The sequence below is a fragment of the Dermacentor silvarum genome, chromosome 9, assembly GCF_013339745.2.
Source record: "Dermacentor silvarum isolate Dsil-2018 chromosome 9, BIME_Dsil_1.4, whole genome shotgun sequence".
NCBI lineage: Eukaryota > Metazoa > Arthropoda > Arachnida > Ixodida > Ixodidae > Dermacentor > Dermacentor silvarum.
The window spans coordinates 159,301,729-159,321,957 of NC_051162.1; the positions used below are offsets into that span (position 1 = coordinate 159,301,729).

Genomic DNA, 20,229 nt, shown 5'->3' on the forward strand with positions numbered 1-20,229 from the left:
CTTCACAGAATATTCATCCAAGGAAAGGAAACAATTTGTCCGAACCCAAGAATTCGATCCAGGATCCTCTACATGTCAGCTGTCGTGCGTCATCGTGGTAGTTTCGTTATCATCACAGGTCATCGTCGATCTTTGTGCTCTCGTCGCCGTAATCGCGTAGCCATCGTTCTCGCGTCAACGTTGTTTCATCTGTCATTCTCGTCGTTGTTGTCGCTGTCGGCGATGCAGCTATCGTAGTTTTTGATGACAGCACTAAATTACCCGCTTTGAGACGCCCTGTATATAGCTTTCAAGCTGGCCAACATTCTGTTTTATGCCCACGGCAGCATGATGACATCTTCCGGCGATATGCAATCGCCCGGGTATTGCGTCAGCTGAGTCCGTCCTCTGCCTGAAAATTTCGTAATCACGTCACATCACGTTATCAACTTTCGTGCTCGGCTTTGCGCTGTTCAATAACTGCAACAGTGTTTGGTTGCGATATGTGTTTGGTTGCTGAAGAGCTCGCCATTCCGAAATCGTGGCTCAAAATAAATCAGAAGGACACTAAATGATATAATGTAAATAATAAAATTAAAAAAGTATAAAATTTCCCAGTGATTTACAGCAAATCACACTACATGTTAACAACGTTACATACAGTTGCAAATACACACGTATCATGTGTATCGCGGAGTGAGCGCATCACCTTTGCTCACGCCTAAATAGTTCAGTTTACCGCAAACCACATAAAAAAGTCATTAACCCGGAACATTCATCATGGGATTAAATTCAGACGAAGAGACTGAACATCACACCAATGCGTAGAAAATGTGAGTGACCCGGGAAAGTCCCCAAGAACGTTACCTAGACTTCATGTCTTTCCCTTTCTTTTTTTCTTTTTTTTTGTCCCACATTTTGTTAATATGACAGACCACGTGCGCATTAGATGCCCAACATGCGTGAGGACAGAGCTATTTGTGCACAAAGACCGTGTAACAAGACAAGAAGAATAATGTGGAGCTTTCCTATACAGCATGTTGTTAGCTATGCTTTAAGCTATGCTTGAACCAAATCATTCAATCTAGGTTATACGCGGCCTAAGGCACGGTGTTTCTCATTGAGCCAGGAGAGCGAGAGAGAGCAAAAATAGGAAAGGTAGCGAGGTCAACCAGGCGAGCGTCCGGTTTAGGACCCTGTACTGAAGGCAAAAGAAAGTGAGGATATCAAAAGGAATAGAAGGAGAGAGAGAGAGATGGAACACTGCGAGCACGTGGGAGGTTGCACAGGAGGACTATAAAGGGTCACTCAGGCATGGTGGTGCACTTCAAAAACTGTGCGAGTGCGCGAATAGCTTTTTGTGCCAGCAACGGATGTGGCCATGGTCCGAGCATCTTCGACTCTGCAAATGATCCCGAGTTTTAATGTTGTCCGAAGAGACAGGTGTTGGACGTCATAGCGAGGACGGATACACAACAGATGGCCAGTGGTTTGCTCACACCTACAAGAGCCGGATTTATGGCTAGATATGATGCACACTGTTTCACTTACGGACTCCTCTGCAAACAGTGCAAGCGCCCTCCCTTCTACCTAAGATCGTATCTGAGCCGCGGAGCCCTCTTGAATTCAACAAACGATAAGCCAGACAATAACAATGCGGTTGGAGGCTTGTAAGCTTCAGTTTACACTCGTATTGATGTCTCCGCAAGCCCACGCGTGCTGGACACACGTTATATACACCCTAGACGACCACTGTATAGTGGGCTTAGGGCTTGTAAACACATCGACGTTACTCTCTTCGTATCTGTCTACTCTTCTAGCTGACGTATCAGTGCAGAACAACATCAGAAGATATGTCACGGCCGTCGGGGTCGACATGACCACGACGGCCGCGGCACACGGTCACATATACGAGTTAGCTTTGAGTCTGAACACGGAACGACTGTGGTAGCTGAAGAATGAAGCGAAAAAAAAAGAAGGGTTGCGCGATGAAGCTGCATCGACCGACATGTCGCTTCTGTGTCGCGACCTATTTCTCATGTTTCGGGGTCGTTACAGCCCGCGGCTGGACTCGGAAGACGCGACCGAATACGGGTGTTATCGGAAAGAAAGAAACCAGATCGCCGCTGGGACGGCTGGCGCTGGAATGGGCGTCTGAAGACATTGCTCGCGTGAGTGACACCGGGGCCTGAGGACAAATGTTTGGGGTATGCGTATACGAGTGCGCGGGAAAGGTATCCGCGGAAATAGAGCTGCCGATTGCCGCTCGTCCAGCCGTTCCACGGGAACGTAATTACGGCCGCTGAAAGGCATATATCGTCAATATTGAACGTTACAGCGTTGGCTCGGCGTACAACAAGATTAAATATCTACTGCAACGTGCGCTCAATCACTTAACAGTATCCCGAGCTTTACTAAACGTGTAACAATTTGTTATTGATCTCTTTCACGAACTGGCATTCATCTATATAAAACACATCATAGCCCAAGGTCGAAGGCTCTGTTGCTGCTTTTGTAGCGTTAGCTACACTGGCCTAGCCAAGCCCGTTTCGCGCGGCACATCAAGAGCCGTGCTGCGCATGCGCAAGGATCAGTGATGTCACACGGCTTGCGCACCGGAGCCACCGGAGCCGGCACCTCTCGCGCACTCCGCCGCCGCCGCGCGCGACTCACCGCCGCCGGTCTGCGCATTCCAGAGGAGTGACGTCGTAGCCGTGGTAGACGCACTGGCGCCGGCGCGCGCTCGCTGTGCAGTCGCCGTCTGACACTGCGCTGGAGCCGCTGCGCTTCTGACTGGCGTTTGCCAGTGTGGTATAGCCATGGAGAAGGAGAGCGCAAATGCTACTCAACAGCGCAGAACGGAGAAGCTTGACTCATCGGATCCCGAAGTAGTTGCCTGGCAATTAGCGGTTGAGTGTAGGAGGAATGAATACATGTGCCACATAATACATATACTGCGTGCGTGTCATTGGAGCAGCAGTAAGCATGACAATCAAGCTAATCCTTGACAATCTAGACAACCAGGAAAGCTAAGAATAATCAGCTGAACCTTTGCTAACGCTACGTATATCCTGGCATAGCCGAGCTAAGCCACTGCAACTTTTTTTCCTTACGGAGTTGCTGGCTAAAGCAATGTATTTCGGACCGAATACAATATCTATCTATCTATCTATCTATCTATCTAATCTATCTATCTATGTATCTATCTATCTCTCCCAGACCAGACTTGTGCAAACATGCTCAACATCTCTCTCAAGAAATCTTGTAATGTGCTCCATTTGCAATAATTTCTCAAGAAATCTTGTAATGTGCTTCATTTGCAATAATACCACATGATCATGTGTGAACACACGTAAAACATATACGTTCGCATGCGATTATTTCATATTTTCCATATTGGTCATACGAGATTTTTCGATAATGACGATTAGCCGGCAGAAGACGATGGGATGAAGCACATAAAACATGCTCATGAAACCTCTGAAATATAAACGTTTCTTTGTTACACGTAGCAATGTTTATGACGTTGAGTTGTTTCGACTGTTCTGTCGTAATGATGTCGTAAACGTTTTCCTACACAAACTACGTGCACAAGTGCACAAGAGTAACAAAAATGGCTGGAATTACACAAATTTTCTTTTAATAAGGGATCTAGTCTAAAACGTCTTTTATTCCTGAAGTACAATGAATCGTCATCCCTCATTCCCTAAGCTGACTTCCCACTTCCGCAATTCCCGTGCAGCACGACCAAATACGTTTCAACGACAATGCGAGATAACAATATCAAGCTTTCCCCTGTAGCGTTCCGCGTTTAAATGTTTACCTTCGCAGCTTCCACTCGTTTTGTCCCAAACTGGAAACAGTTCACAATTTCTTTCCCGCCGCTGCTTTTCCTCCCTCCGAAGACAATTCCTCGTACTTACTCCGGGCTACCAATATAGGCTGAACTTTGTCGACATCAAGCCCATTGTCCTTTGACACGTGTCACCTAGGTACCAACTGCAGGTCTATTACAGCTTCTCTGCATAAATTTATTGAAGCGCCCGGAAGGTTAGGCTGCTATAAGGGTGCCGACCGTGTTATACTTCGTCATTTTTTAGGAAGTACGCTTTATAAAAATTTTGTTGCGCTTGAGTCGCACAATGTCTCCTTTCTGATTTTTTTTTTTTTTTTTGTATTTGTTGTGCGTACCTTTTTATCCCCTCCACTGTGGTCAGTCCTCCTCGTGGGTATGAGCCACGTGTTGAGGCCCCAACAAGAGAAGCAACATACCCCCGTATTCAGAAATGCAACTTCGCTTGAAGACCGTGCTTGACTTGGTTTAAGTGACGCCTATTGTGAACGTACCGAAGCAAGCGCAATGACCGTCCTGAGCATGTTCGCGCCAGGCGTCCTTTAAATCAAGTCAAGCGCGGGCTTGAAGCTAGGGTGCATTTCTGTATACGGTGGTTAGTCTACGATGCACTCTATCCGATGCTATTGAATTTGTGGTTTTGTTTTGCTTTCATGGACGACAAAAACAGAAAGACAGAAGCCGGCAGATACCACGCCCTGTGGGAATCCATGTTATGCGAAGCAATGTGCGGGCAACGTATACCAAGTTAACGAAACGACCATGAGAGCACCAAGACCAAGATGGGCGGATAGATAGATAGATAGATAGATAGATAGATAGATAGATAGATAGATAGATAGATAGATGGGTAGATAGATAGATGGGTAGATGGGTAGATGGGTAGATGGATGGATAGATGGGTAGATGGGTAGATAGATGGGTAGATAGATAGATAGATAGATAGATAGATAGATAGATAGATAGATAGATAGATAGATGGGTAGATGGGTAGATGGGTAGATGGATGGATAGATGGGTAGATGGGTAGATGGGTAGATTGGTAGATGGGTAGATAGATAGATGGGTAGATAGATAGATAGATGGGTAGATAGATAGATGGGTAGATAGATAGATAGATGGGTAGATAGATAGATGGGTAGATAGATAGATAGATGGGTAGATAGATAGATAGATAGATAGATAGATAGATAGATAGATAGATAGCTAGATAGATGGGTAGATGGGTAGATGGATGGATAGATGGGTAGATGGATGGGTAGATAGATAGATAGATGGGTAGATAGATAGATAGATGGGTAGATAGATAGATAGATAGATAGATAGTGGGTAGATAGATAGATAGATATAGATGATAGATAGATAGATGGGTAGATAGATATGGATAGATGGGTAGATAGATAGATGGATAGTAGATGGATTCGATAGATAGATAGATAGATAGATGGGTAGATGGATAGAAGATCATAGATGGTAGATAGATAGATAGATGGGTAGATAGATAGATAGATGGGTAGATAGATAGATGGGTAGATAGTAGATGGGTAGAAGAGAGATAGATAGATAGGGATAGAGTAGAGATAGATGGGGGATAGTAGATGGGTAGATAGATAGAGTGGATAGATAGGGTATGGGGATAGATAGATAGATAGATAGATGGGTAGATGGGTAGATAGGTATTGGGTAGATAGATGGGTAGATTAGATAGATGGGTTAGATAGATAGAGATAGGTAGATATAGATGGGTAGATAGATAGATAGATAGGATAGATAGATAGATAGATAGATAGATAGATAGATAGATGTAGATGGGTAGAGATAGATAGATAGATGGTAGATGGGTAGATGGGATAGATGGGTAGATGGTAGATGGGTAGATAGATAGATAGATGGGTAGATAGATAGATGGGTAGATAGATAGATGGGTAGATAGATAGATAGATGGGATAGATAGATGGGTAGATAGATAGATAGATGGGTAGATAGATAGATGGGTAGATAGATAGATAGATGGGTAGATAGATAGATGGGTAGATAGATAGATAGATGGGTAGATAGATAGATAGATGGGTAGATAGATAGATAGATAGATGGGTAGATAGATAGATAGATGATAGATGTAGATAGATAGATAGATAGATGGTAGATAGATAGATGGGTGATAGATGGATAGATGGGTAGAATGGGTAGATGGGTAGATGGATAGGATAGATAGATAGATAGATAGATGGATAGATGGGTAGATTGGGTAGATAGATAGATAGATGGGTAGATTGGTAGATGGGTAGATAGATGGGGATAGATAGATAGATGGTAGATAGATAGATAGATGGGTAGATAGATAGATGGGTATAGATAGATAGATAGATAGATGGGTAGATAGATAGATAGATAGATAGATAGATGGGTAGATAGATAGATGGGTAGATAGATGGATAGATAGATGGGTAGATGGTAGATGTAGATAGTAGATGGATAGATGGGTAGATGGGTAGATTGGTAGATGGGTAGATAGATAGATAGATGGGTAGATAGATAGATGGGTAGATAGATAGATAGATGGGTAGATAGATAGATGGGTAGATAGATAGATAGATGGGTAGATAGATAGATAGATAGATAGATAGATAGATAGATAGATAGATAGATAGATAGATAGATAGATAGATAGATAGATAGATAGATAGATAGATAGATGATAGATGGGTAAGATGGGTAGATGGGTAGATGGATGGATAGATGGGTAGATGGGTAGATGGGTAGATTGGTAGATGGGTAGATAGATGGGTAAGATGGGTAGATTGGTAGATGGGTAGATAGATAGATGGGTAGATGGGTAGATGGGTAGATAGGTAGATGGGTAGATAGATAGATAGATGGGTAGATAGATAGATGGGTAGATAGATAGATAGATGGGTAGATAGATAGATAGATAGATAGATAGATAAATAGATTCAAAGCGGCAAATGTTCGCCGATAAATGCTTCGCATTTAAAACTTTAGTCTATCCGATGCTGTTGAACTTGTGGTTTTGTTTTCCTTTCACGGACGATAAAAAAAAACGAAAAGAAAGAAAGAAAGAAAGACAGGCGGTCCCTTCCACAATTTGACCTCGACTGGGTGTGTCATCGCTGCAGGTTGTGCAGGCGGCGTTCGCAAGACGTGCTGCTGCGGCTTCTTCGCCGAGGACGAGATAGGGGGTAATGAGGGAGACGGCGATATTGTGATTAATGAGCGCTAACGGGGACGACCGCGACGCGAACGGAGATGACACGACGGCGGGAGTGCGGGATGAAAACTTACGACGAGCACGCCAAGACGTGGCTGGCGCCGCGCCGGACGTCATTTCGTCGGCGGCGACGTCGTCGCTTGACAAGGCCCGGACGCCTTCGCGGTATCGCTGTAAGCACGCGTACGTTCGTCTCCCCCCGAGACGAGTCAAACTGCACCGCTTGACCTATTTTTTTTTCAGCCTGCGTCCTTCTGTACATGAACGCGTGTATGATATCAGCAGTTGCTAATTGATTTTCTTATTGAACATTAACGGCTACGCTGGGCGGTCGACGCTCTTGAAGTTGTCCATGAAGGCGAAGGTAGATAGATACGAACGAGTAGATAGTAGATACGAGTAGATACGAGTAGATAGAGGCGAAGACATTTTTTTACGCTGATATGTAGTAACCAGCTCATTTAAAGCTTGGGGGTTGTGGTGTTCTGAAGCGATATTTAATATTTGGACCGGTCGAATTATATTCATTTTTTAACGAGGGCCGCGCCCCGTGTCACAGAAAACCCGGCGTCGGCGTCTGTGTCGGCGTGAGCGTGCCGGCGTCAGTGGCTGCGAAAATCATCCCGAACCACCCCGACTACGCAGGCACTCCGCGTGGTGCAGAGGCGTTAGCGAACTAATTGAATTTCTCCATGTAAAATGCGTCAGAAAAAGCGTAAAGTACCGCTTAACCACAACCTACAGTTATGATAAAGTCGGATTGTAATTTGAATATACGAGAAAACATAATTCTGTTACGCGGAAACTCAAACACAAACCCCCTTTTCCAGCATTTTTACCATTCATACAGCGGCGCGCCCCGGTCGGGGTTCCTTACAAAAACACCATCCAGATGGCGCTCGCCTCCGCGGCAGCGGCGCGCCGATGCGAAGGTGCAGATAAAATGTCGCAGTTTCACCCCAAAGGCGAGGCCTCAGTGGCGATAGCAAATTAGTAGAGAGCCATAAGGACTAAAAATACGTATTTTATCAGCTGTATAAACTTGGACATGCAGCAGCACCAGCAACGCGCAGAACTGTTGTCGATGACATCGGCGTTTTGCCCGCATTCGCACCGAACGCGCGCGCCGTTGGTGACTGTTGCCGGTGCCTCTGGGGGCGGCTCGGGGGTTTTTGACGAGATCAGAACGGGACACTCGTCGAGCAGCGTCGGAAGTCTTTACCAGCTTCTCGCCTCGCAACGTTTTTATATAATTACGCATTTGGTGCCGCAGCTAAATGTCGCCTCCCCTCCCTCCCTCCCTCCCGTCGCCCCACTACCTTTCGCGCGACGGAAGTAGTCGCGTTTGCTCTATATATGTGGCGATAGTAAAGGAAGAAAGAGACGCTTAATTCTGCAGCCCTTCAGGGAGCACGGCGCCGAACGCGCGTTTGCTCTCCGCCGTGCGTTCGCTCCCCGTGAAAGCGCGCGTCCCTCGATCCACTCCGCGTTCCACTCTTAAAGACGAAGCTTAAGCGTCCTCCAATTTTTTTGTCAGCCTGCTTCCTTTGGCACGTGATATCAGGAGTGCTTATTGATTTTTCTATTGAATATTAATATCTATGCTGGGCGGTCGATGCTCTTGAAGCTGTTCATGAAGGCTGTTTGCGAAGTCCTTTTACGCTGATACACAGTCAGCAGCTCATTTAAATCTTTGGAGTTGTGGTGCTCTGAATCGATATTGAATATCCTACATTTAGGCCAGTCGAATTATATGATTTTTTACTGTAATTTTTTTTTCTACTTTTACGTTGTTATCGCTCGTATTGATAAGAAGGAAACGTGTAGCCATCGTTACCCATGATGCCAACGTCTCCTATATGCGCCATATTTAATAAATGAATGAAAGCTGCAGACTCGCTCTTTTATTGCGTCTGCAAGGCTATCTGTAGGTTTTACTAAAGCTCCCTATTAATTAAAACGGACAGCGCTTGTTGCACGCGCGATGATAGACAACCGCATGTGAATTGCAGACGAGATGGGCTTCTGACCCATGGTTCATGCATCAATCACAGCGCATGTTTCTTGTTCGAGGCTTTGCTTACCTGTTTGTTAATTGACTTGCTTTCTGTAAGTCATATGAAATGACATTTTCATAATTAGTAAGGCTGTCAAATTAGTCTGCCTTCGGATTTGCGAAGTGTTGAGATGAAACACTGTCAGGCTGCCTAGTTCAGCTGTTTATATCGGCTCGCCAACTTCCTGCACTCCTTTGCATATGATTCAAAATAAACATTAAACTACAAAACAAAATATAATAAAATGAGTTTTATGCATATTTTCCAAGTCGGGACTCGTCACTGCGTGCTCATTAACGCAACGCAAGAGTCGCCTAGACACCGCGAATGTTGAGGTTACTCAAAAGCCTAACACGGCCCACCTAATGACAAAGCTGATAGATTTCACCAAGCCAGGGCAGACTTACCTTAAAGGCCAACTGTAATGAAATTTCACACTGGCTATATTTGTTATAAACGAGTAGCATATACCACTAAAGCAATATTGGCAAAGTGGGCAGGGCTAGTAATTACATAGCTTTCTTCTTAGCAGCCTTTGAAGAGCATCTAAGTAGACGACGCGTAAGCTTGGTGGTTGTCGCTATGACGCAAGTCCCAGCACACAGCCTCAGAGATTCTTCACCGCGCCGCGAAGAGCCTCAGGCGTCCCCTCATCTCTGAGGTCATGCAGAGCACCCTTTGCGTCCCTTCCGGCGAGTGGTAATGGCGGCGTGTGTTTTTTTTTTATTATTATTATTAACAGCGGAGCTGTTTAAGCCGGCCGTAAGTCCGTGATGCGTCGGAAAAAATGTGGACCGATCGTGGCGGCAGTGCAGAAAGGGTAGGGTCCAAATGCAATGGCACATACCCCTCTGCACTGGCGAAGCTGAGCCTGGTTAAGTCGAACTAAGCATGGTTGGGGCTACTGAAGCTTTTCAGTCATCGATAACCAATCAATAGCTAATCGATCAATAATCAATAAATTCCGGAATATGCTGAACTAGCGAAGCTGAGCCTGGCGAAGTCTGACTAAGCATGGTTGGGACTACTTAAGCTTATGGAGTCATCGATAGCCAATTGATAGCTAATCAATAGCTAATTGATAATCGATCAATAATCTATAAATTCCGGAAAATGCTGAACTAGCGAAGCTGATCCTGGCGAAGTCTGACTAAGCATGGTTGGGACTACTTAAGCTTAGTCAGTCATCGATAGCCAATCGATAGCCAGTTAATAGCTAATCGATAATCGATCAATAATATATAAATTCCGGAAAATGCTGGGGATGACTTGGTAGTGCTTAGCCTAGCCCAAAAGCTATAGCTAGGAGGTGCCCATCAGCTCCGCTGTCTCTTTAGCATTACGCCTCCAGTGCAAGCTACGCTAACTTTTGGTTAGTTTCGGTATCAGATACGGGCATTTCTGCGAGCTTTTCGTGACACTCCCGCTCATATTTCAAACGCCAAAGTTTGCATGGAGACTCTTCTACATCTGCACAATCTTGCTTTTCGCGCGGTTCCGAGATTTTTTTGTTGCAGTTGACCTTTAAAAAAGATGCCGTTTACTCGCAGATATCGGCATGGATGAAGGAGAACCTCCTGCTGGTGCTGACCATACTGGGTGTCTTATTGGGCCTCCTGCTGGGCTTCGTGGCGCGGCTGTTCACTTACGGCGAGGATGTGATCATGCTCGTCTCCTTTCCGGGAGAGATACTCATGGGCATGCTCAAAATGCTCATTCTGCCCCTCATCATATCTTCCATGATATCAGGTACAGTCTCACAGTGCTGCCTAAAGTTGCCAGCCGCCGTTTTGATATCCTTTCTGTCGTTGCGAGACGAAATGAGTAGCATTCGCACTAGTAGGTATAACCCAGAAGCTGTGGACCGTGTCTTTCAGTGTAAATTGAATATTTTGCTCATCCTTGTGTTACGAGCATGCGCAAGTGGTTGGCAACGGGGCATGCCGCGTATGGAAAATGCGTGCGGGGCCCCCTTGTGAGTCTAGTGGTTTTGCCTTCGACACCGTCTCAAGACGTGCAATTCGGCTAGTGGTTTCGGTACTCACAACCAACCATCTGCGTTTCAGGTCTCTTTGCTATTCAACAAATATACTTTTCGCTCGTGAACTACAGCTTCGCTATTGATTGTCACAAACATTTTTGACAGTTGAAAATACTCGTGCGAATTATGTAGTTGCTCTTGAAATATGAATCCGATATGAGTGAGTAACATCAGAGCGCCGAAGCAGGGACGTACAGCGGAAATTCATCCGCTCTTCTTCACTCGGTATATATTTTCATGCAACATTTTTTTTCTCGCTAGAGCAGGTAGGCGGCGTTGTCCTGCTAGTGACAGTTGCCGGATTTTCTTTTTTTTTTTTAAGGCAAGGTTTCTTTGCGAATCCTCCCTGACTTTCTCGACTGTGGCTGCCGGATTCCGCTGCCCTGCCAGATGACTCGTGCTTCTGTAATAATTGAACGACTTGCCCGATGATGGGATCGAACCTCGGACCTCTGGCACAGCAGCTCGATGCTCTAAACGTTATGCCGCACTCGCACGTATACATATACATATCGCGCCAACGCCTACTAACTCTTTGAGGTGATCGCCGATTGTGTCCCATCGAGTGGTACAGGTGCGCGAGAGGACATGTATGTGCGCTAGTTTCCTTCGCGCCAAAGACGCAGGGATCAAATAGGAAAGCTTACTGTGAAAACTCGACTAAGGGCCGCACTTGTGTAAGAGCTGCAGCCCCAGCTTAGCAGCCAAAAATTCGACAAACAAAATGTTGAAATGAAGAATTCGACCACTGAAGAGGGCGCCGTGAACAAATATATGCGTTACAAAAAGAAGAGCGTTTGCAGTTTTCTTTTTTCAAAAAAGAAGTCAAGAGTATTTATTACACACGGCCAGAAAAATTAGGCCGCAACGGCCCACCCCTGCGTAAGGACCGCACCTCTTCATGAGTGCGAAAACAAATGCGGTTTTTACATGCGTATATACGGTACAGCACCTCATTAACCGCTTCACGAAAGCATCGTTTCACATATGTTCCAACGTTCACATTGAATGCGCATATTTTTTTCTTTCTTTGTGATTGTTTGAATGTATACAAGCCTAATATACGTTGAGTTCGAACTTCATCACATTAACACTGCCAACGCTATAGACGATGCTGAGTCAACCGCAGTAAACATGTATCCTTATTACTGCAGCGTGCGCCGTTCGGTTATTCCACGCTTTTCCGCGCATTTCTCTCTCTCTCTCTCCCAGGGTTGTCGATGCTCGACCCCAAGTCGAGCGGGAAGATGGGCTCCCGGGCCCTGGTGTACTACTTCGCGACCACCATCTTCGCCGCCATCGTGGGCATCATCATGGTGACCGTCATCCACCCGGGCGACCCGTCCATCAAGGAGGAGGTCGGCACCGGCACGGAACACAAGAAGGTCTCCACACTCGACGCATTCCTCGACCTCGTCAGGTACGTCGCACGCACGCCGAACGCGCCATCCGTACTACGCTGATGACATGCTTTCGGTGACCGAAACTGCTATACAGTCGAACCCGGATATATCGAATCCACGTATAACGAATTATTGTTTATAACGAAGAGCAGTAAAATCGCCTTGGAAAATTTGTATAACATTTTTTATTTTGTATATGGAATTACCTATATATCGAACTTTTTTGTGATACCTTTCAGATTCGATATCTCCTGGTTCGACTGTATATCCGAAGCGTGCACCACGCAGTGTGCAAGTTGGACCTACACCTTTGTTTCAGTTCGCATAGGACTGTTTTCTTTTCTTTTTTTTTTACACCAAAGGCTGAACACGGCAGTGTGTCTTTTCCAGTTGCGTACAGGTGCGGACACCATCTAGATGTTGATTGAACTTCGCGTCGCGGCGCCTTTATTTTTTATTCAAATTACAGTCGAAACCGGATATATCAAACCCAGATATAACGAATTATTGTGTATAACGAACCGCAGTAAAATCCCCTTGAAAATGTTTGTATTAAATTTTTATTTAATATATCGAACTACCTATATATCGAACTTTTTTGTGATCGCCTTCAGATTAGATATATCAGGGTTCCACTGCACCTGTATTATCGTTTTGTTAATTTATTTGCTATTAAGTGGAGCGAAATAGAGTTGTCGAGCTATTTATAACCCATTCGTAACAGCCCAGAATCTCGACCGATTGGTTAACGATTGGGGGGAGTTGTCAAGCATGTCGCGAAAACATGGGTGTTCGATTTGCCAAGACAAAGGTAGGGCGCTTTGTTTTAGCCGTCTCAAGATCCGCCAGACGCCTGATACCACGGCGTCTGCTACTCGGAACCAGTCAGGGATGACTTCCGCTCATTGAGACATCCCGTCGTACCATTGTTTCAGGAGACGACGAAAACAACGATTGTATTGGTTATGAAAATTTCACGTGCACTAAATTACGGCTGATTCACCGAAAGGCGCCCTTGCAGTGGCAAGGGGTGTTCGTCCGCCTGTTGGCGTGTGCGCTGATAGTGTGCCAAGCTATCTACGTTATGCCTTCGTGGCAGAAAAAGAATGTCCCAATAAAAAACACCATTCGTCTCCAGCCAAGCGTGTTGGCTGTCGTGTCCTCGTGGTCGTTCAGTCGTCGATGGCCTTAGTCTTCATTTATTGCCTAAATAGTTTGCCACTGTTTTTGATTACGTTTACGGCCCTCGTTGGAGTGACCCCCTGCTCCTTCTTTCTGCTTTCATTTTTTTTCATGTGAAGATTACGGCGACAGCGTATTCAGATGACCTGCGCACCGCTTATTTTCAACGTAATGTTGTTGCACCAAGGCATCCGCTTCTATCACTTAATCAGGTGATCAATATTATTCCAGAGCCCTCCAATACGGCGTGCCTCATAATCAAAACTGGTTTTGGCACGTAAAAACCCAGAAAGAAGACGTCTATCACTTAATAAGAAGCCTTCCAGAGTGTGTGTGCTGCGCCTTATATATGGGCATGTGATGATCTGAGATGCAGTCATCGAAGGTGGCCTGTTGTCATTGCAAAAAACTCCGTTCCGCGTTAAACACAGCGGATCTGATTTCGAAACGCATGGCAGTCGGGTGTCAATAAAATAAATGAGGGCTTGTGCGAGATAGTACATGTCAGTAAGCTGCCGGATATCAAGACGGAAGCTCCCTGTCCGTTTCTGACAGAGCTATCTGCCCATAATTACGTTCATTCCGCGTCCATTATCTACGTCATTGAAAATTTATTTCGAAAAATTATAGTGATGTTTCACTTCGTGAAGGCGGGTTACGTGCAAGCGTATCTTCCGGAATTTCTAAGCTATGCCGGCCTGCCTGCCACACACCCTCGCTTCCCTCTCCCAGCTCGGTGGCCTTATCTCACAGACCCATTGCGCGTAAAATACATGCGCGGTGTTTGGTGCGAAGCGTGAATTATTTCACAGTGACACCTAAACTAGGCAAATGGTTCGTACAGGCAGCTAGTGTTTCTTGTGTAGGCTGATGAGGTTTGACGTCTAAAAGCAACGCAGTGGCTAGCTAGTGTTTTCGTTTTCAAAACGTTCAAAGGATAATAATGAATCGACTCCTTTGTGCACCATCGCGAACCAATGCAGACGCATGCACGAATCGGATGGCTCTGGTCAGTGTTAGACTAACAGGAGCACTCAGAACATTTGGAAAAGTGTTCGCGCGACTACTCACACCGTCCCGGGCGGCACTGTTGATATTGGCGCTTGCGTTCGCTTTGCGAAAGCGCTTTTCGAGTGGCTCTGTGTCGTGGTTGGGGGCAGCGCGAGCGCCTAAGACGAAGAAAGCGAGCCGCGATAAACACGGCGACGAATAAGCAACCCCAATCATGAACCTTAACCAGCTTGGCCAGTTCTCAGCTTTGAGTGTTGGTAGTTCTTAGCCGGTGCACTGTAAAGTGGTACGAAGCCAGAGTGGAGCATATGGTGATCTTCATGAGAACAGGCTTACGTCAGCCTGCTCAGGAGCTACGCAATGCGTTTCTACGTCCGAGGGTTTTTTATCACTGTCAAAATTTGCAGTAGAAAGAGATTCGACTATCGCGATCGGTGACTCATTTTTTTTTTTTTTTTTTGTACGCAGGCACATCGAAGCAGCGCGAAATCCGTTACTTCGCCGACGAGTATTCAATGTGTTCAAACGTTGTAGTTGGTTTCTCTGGGTAACGCTAGTTGCAGATATCTTTACGCTTGTCTGAAAGTACTCTATGCGGTTTTTGCTTTGGGGAACGCTAGTTGATGAGATGTTTACGCCTGTCTGCAGGAACATGTTTCCTGAGAACCTCCTGCAGGCCTGCTTTCAACAAGTTGAGACGACGTATGTAAAAGAGAAGCCAAAGCCACATTTTATCCACCCCGACGAAGTTTTTAATGCCACCAACGCAAGCACCTACGTGCTGAAGCGGACACTGCAGTTCAAGGATGGAACCAACGTACTCGGTGAGTTTCACAGCAGCTTGAAAGCTGATATTTAGCACGATAGCGTTAAGGGCCCCGTGTCGCAAGAAATCCGGTGTCGGCGTCGGTTCGGGGGCGTTGCCCGGCCAAGAAAATCATCCCGAACCACGCCGACCACGCAGGCCTTCCGCGATAGCAAATTAGTAGAGAGCTATGCGGAGTAAGGATAGTAGTTTTATCGGCTGCACTAACTTCGACACATTCGTTTACTAACTCAATTAACAAGCATCGTGTCAGCGCGCACAAGCAAACATGAATAGATCACACTCGATGACCGCAGATAACCACTGTCAAAACGCTGGCGTGAGCAAGCGCGCCAGCAGCAGCGAACGAAGGCTTGTGCGGTCTATCGCTCCGACGGAAACTGAGGGGTGAAAGCACAGCGCATACAAAGGTAAGAGCCGTGTAGAGATCGCTTTCAAGCTACGGTGCGCGCGACAGCCCGGAGCCGCGCAAAGTACAAGTACGCAGTTGCTGGCAGAGTAGAAGAGGCGCACCCCCTCCCTCGCGCCCTGCCTTCCCGCTTTCCTCCTTTCACGTGGGAGATTAAGTCGCCAGTTCCCCTTGCGCCCGGTAGAAATGCCGACGGCAGAAATCCGCTTGGAGTGTCCATATTATTGCTATCGCAATAAAATCATAAAATACGACTTAACCACAACCTACAGACGTGATAGCGTCGGATTCTAATTTCAATATATGAGAAAACATAATTCTCTCACGCGGAAGCTCAAACACAAGCCCTTTTTCCAGCAAATCTACCACTCATACAGCGACGGGCCGCGGTTTCCTCTTGGCGAAAATACCATCCAGATGGCGCTCGCCTCCTCGGCAGCCTACGGCAGCTTACAACAGCGTTGCATGTATACAGGCTGCCTGCAGCAGCCGCATGCGGAGGCGAAGTTGGAGAAAAAGAAAGCTGCAGTTACCGAGAATCCTGATAAGCAGCCAGGCATATTTGAATACTATCGCGTTCCACTGTTAAAGGCGAAGCTTAAGCGTCATTCAATTTGATTTGATAATATTTTATTGCGATAGCGAATATATGGACACTCCAAGCGGATTTCAGCCGTCGGCGACGTCGTCGCCGTCGCCGTGAGGCTCCGTATGATGTCCACCGGTGATGAAATCGTCGCCACGCACCGTATGCTGTATGTGCGAGTGAAAGCGCGCGAGGGACGCGCGCTTTCACAGGGAACGCACGGCGGAGAGCAAACGCGCGTTCTGCGCCGTGCTCCCTCTGAAGGGCTGCAGAATTAGGCGTCTCTTTCCTCCTTTACAATCACCATATATATATATATATATATATATATATATATATATATATATATATATATATATAAAACAAACGCGACTTCTTCCGTCGCGCGAAAGGCCGTGGGGGGACGGGACGGAGTGAAGGGAGGCGACGTTTAGCTGCGGCACCAAATGTGTATTTATATAAAGACGTTGCGAAGCGAGAAGGTGGTAAACACTTCCGACGCTGCTCGACGAGTGTCCCGTTCTGATCTCGTCGAAAACCTCCGAGCCGCCCCCAGAGGAACCGGCAACAGTCACCAACGCCGCGCGCGTTCGGTGCGAACGTGGGCAAAACGGCGACGGCGTCGACAACAGTTCTGCGCGTTGCTGGCGCTGCTGCATGTCCTAGTTTATACAGCTGATAAAACTACTATCCTTACTCCGTATAGCTCTGCACTAATTTGCAATCGCAATTGAAGCCTCGCCTTTCGGGTGAAACTGCGACATTTTTTAAAGGCAAAGTCTTTCTTACCAAGTTACCACCACTTTTCCGTATCGGGTATGCTTCTAGCCTCTTTCGTGGGCCGATCCCGGAGATAGTGCATCCCCCAAAAAAGTTAGTGACGTTTCACTTCGTGGACGCGGGCTACGCACAAGCGCATGGACGCCGCGAACGTGCACAGCGAGCACCGCAGCGTCAAAGCACAAACGGAAAGAGTGCGAACGCGGCGATTATTTTCTCCACCTTCAGGCAGCTTCCTCCTCTAATTGACGTAAATTCTGTAATATGTCGTTGTGAAGCAGAACATGTTTTCGGGAAGTATTCTGCGTTCTCAGAGACGTTCGCATGGATAATACTTGTTCTGAAACAAAAAAGAAACAAAAAAGAAGCAAATATAAAGAACTTGGTTCTCATTTAAATCGACAATTATTTGTTATTACATTTTTTTTCTCTCACCTGTCGGTCGCATTAGAAAATTTCAGAGAAGGCGCTTTAACTGCCGTTAGCCACTTAATGGGATCGCTCGACCCCTTCGCGGTGACGTCTAGTCTGTAACAAACACGCTGACAGTCGTGAGCATGGACACATTAAGTGAGGTCGTCTCCCAGGCATCAAGGGAAATCCTCCGCGGGATGACGTTTTCGTTAAGCGTCCTCGTTATCGCCCGCAAGCGGCAGCGTCGCGTCGCTTCCAAGCGGATACAGCTGTCAAAGCCTGGGTACTAATCCGTCATCGTTCGTCGAGGTGCTTTCCTGTCGCCCTAGCGAGCAGTTCCTGTCCTACTCAACGAAGGTGTGACGTCATCGTCACGTGGTGCGTTCTCCTTGCACCGGAGACGTGGATTCCCCAACTCATGTGAACACGCGTATTTGGGAACTGGCACATCGGATAAGGCTGTACATCTCCGAGTAAGCATACCCAAGTCGCGTGCATTTGTGCAAAATTATGCGCATACTATTGTTAAAGAATAAGCTGTCACTGAATGTTTTATGGGTGACACGTAGACGGAGTAAGCGTACTTTAATAACCAAGCAATTGCGACTGATAATTTACGGATTCAGAAGTACTTTATTCTAGGATGGTCGGGGGTAAACGAACCTAAGTAGACAAGGCTCCTAATACATGTCAAACGTTGCCACATTGCCCGGACGATGTCGTCACAGCTTAGTTAACGCCAGTCATGTGCCTTAGCAGTGCGTAGAGCCGCGTAATTTTTTTTCAGAGCATTGCTCCATCTTGCGGGCCTGACGAGCGAAGTAAGTTTGGTCAATAGTTTGGTTTTCCCGTGGGACCCCTGAAATGCAAATACGAATAGATCTGTAAGTCTACGACACTGTCAAAGATCCCCTCGCACGGTGCTTCATCCTTCGCTTGAAGTTTCGTCCGAGACATTTGAGTCAGAGCGTCAGCGCCGTCAACTTATCTGCCCATTTCAGCTGTAACTGCGTGCACGTGATAGCAGTGCGTTCGGCGAAGCCAGCAACAAAAATGAAAAGAGACACACACGTGGGGACACGTAAGATTCGAACTGCTAGCGCTAACTGTGCCACAGAAAAAAAAGAAAACGATCAACGCAAAGCAAGAGTAGCAGAGTCACTGAATCAGCACGTCCGGAAAAAGGAAATGACGTACACGATGTGACGCTCTTTTATGATATCTCCGAACAAGCAGCGATGCAGGCGAAAGAGAATAAGAATAGGGAGAAGCAGAAGCGATGATACATCAGCAGTACCAAAAGCGGAATTAAGTCACGACATCGTGAAAGAGGCTCCGAAAGGGAGATTGTTCGAGTAACGTGTTTTGTCACTAAGAAGACTGTACTGTTCCAAAATTATGAGAAGAAGAATAAAAGGAACAATTCATCAAAGGATGTCGCTTTGAAAATAGAAAAGAAAAATTCATTAAAGAAAAGCTGTACTCTAAAAGTAAAACAGAGTCGCAAATATAAGCAAATCAGGTCCAATGCATACCCTGTACCTGACTGGCAAACTGCATGAAACGCATCCACAAATGCTCGAAGCCGAAGTGTCCAAGCTAACTTCCTTTCTCGATCCCGTTTTGGTTCCGGTTCAGAGGTACAGTTCAGTTCTAGTCCAACTCCTGATGCAGAAAATAGCGGCTAAAAGCGTCTCGAACGGCTTATGTTTGTGTACACAGTCTCGCTACCTTTGTCGTCGTGAAGGGCCTGTTTCACGACGCCATGACACATTAAACGGCGGAAAGAGCGGCGCATTCCGAATTGTATTATGTGCCGCTTAAACTAGGCAAACTCCAAGACCTCTCCATAGGCGACAGCTGATAGTTTGCTAATTATGTCCCTTTTTATATGTCTTTTTTTTCAGCACGTGCCCGTGTTTGTGGCAGCTTGGCATAACTGATATGGCATTGGAACACACTGAATATAACTGAGTGCGCCGAATTATGGCCGCTGTACCGAGGCTTCTCTTCGGGATGGCTTACTTTGAGCTCCTGCGCAGGATGTAACCGTAAAGGCTTGATCTAATATCAGTGCAGATGTAGTTGTGAAAACAAAGCTAAAAGATGGCGCAGTTTTGCCCGAACGGCGAAGCATTGATAACGATAGCCAAGTATTACACAACTAGGCACAGTAAGGTTTTAAAGCGAAGCTTTATAATGGCTAGGCGGAATCGCCTGTCCACAGAAAATTATCATCAGCAGCATTGGCTCGAGCGTCGTCGTCGTCTTCTTCCACAGCTGGCTTCGTAGCCGCTCATCATTCCAGCGTAGAATTTCACTTCTCTTCTATCGTCGTAATGGGGAGGCCGCGTTTACAGGGGTATGAACCATTGCTTATGGGGGTATGAGCCATTCATTATCTTGCGTAACGGACACTTTAATTTTGACGCAATTTAATTTCGAAGAATCGCACGCGG

The 20,229-nt window shown here is 46.2% G+C and overlaps 1 protein-coding gene across 2 annotated transcripts in view; it reads left to right on the plus strand.

Annotated features, from left to right (window-relative positions):
- The window catches only part of LOC119464584 (excitatory amino acid transporter), a 153,906-nt gene that overhangs the window by 91,464 nt on the left and 42,213 nt on the right, over window positions 1-20,229 (plus strand). For both annotated transcript variants that reach the window (XM_037725609.2, XM_037725608.2), the window contains exons 3-5: window positions 10,669-10,867; window positions 12,372-12,579; window positions 15,404-15,579. In XM_037725609.2, the coding sequence (XP_037581537.1) occupies window positions 10,669-10,867; window positions 12,372-12,579; window positions 15,404-15,579 (583 nt within the window). The remainder of the gene's footprint in view (window positions 1-10,668; window positions 10,868-12,371; window positions 12,580-15,403; window positions 15,580-20,229) is intronic.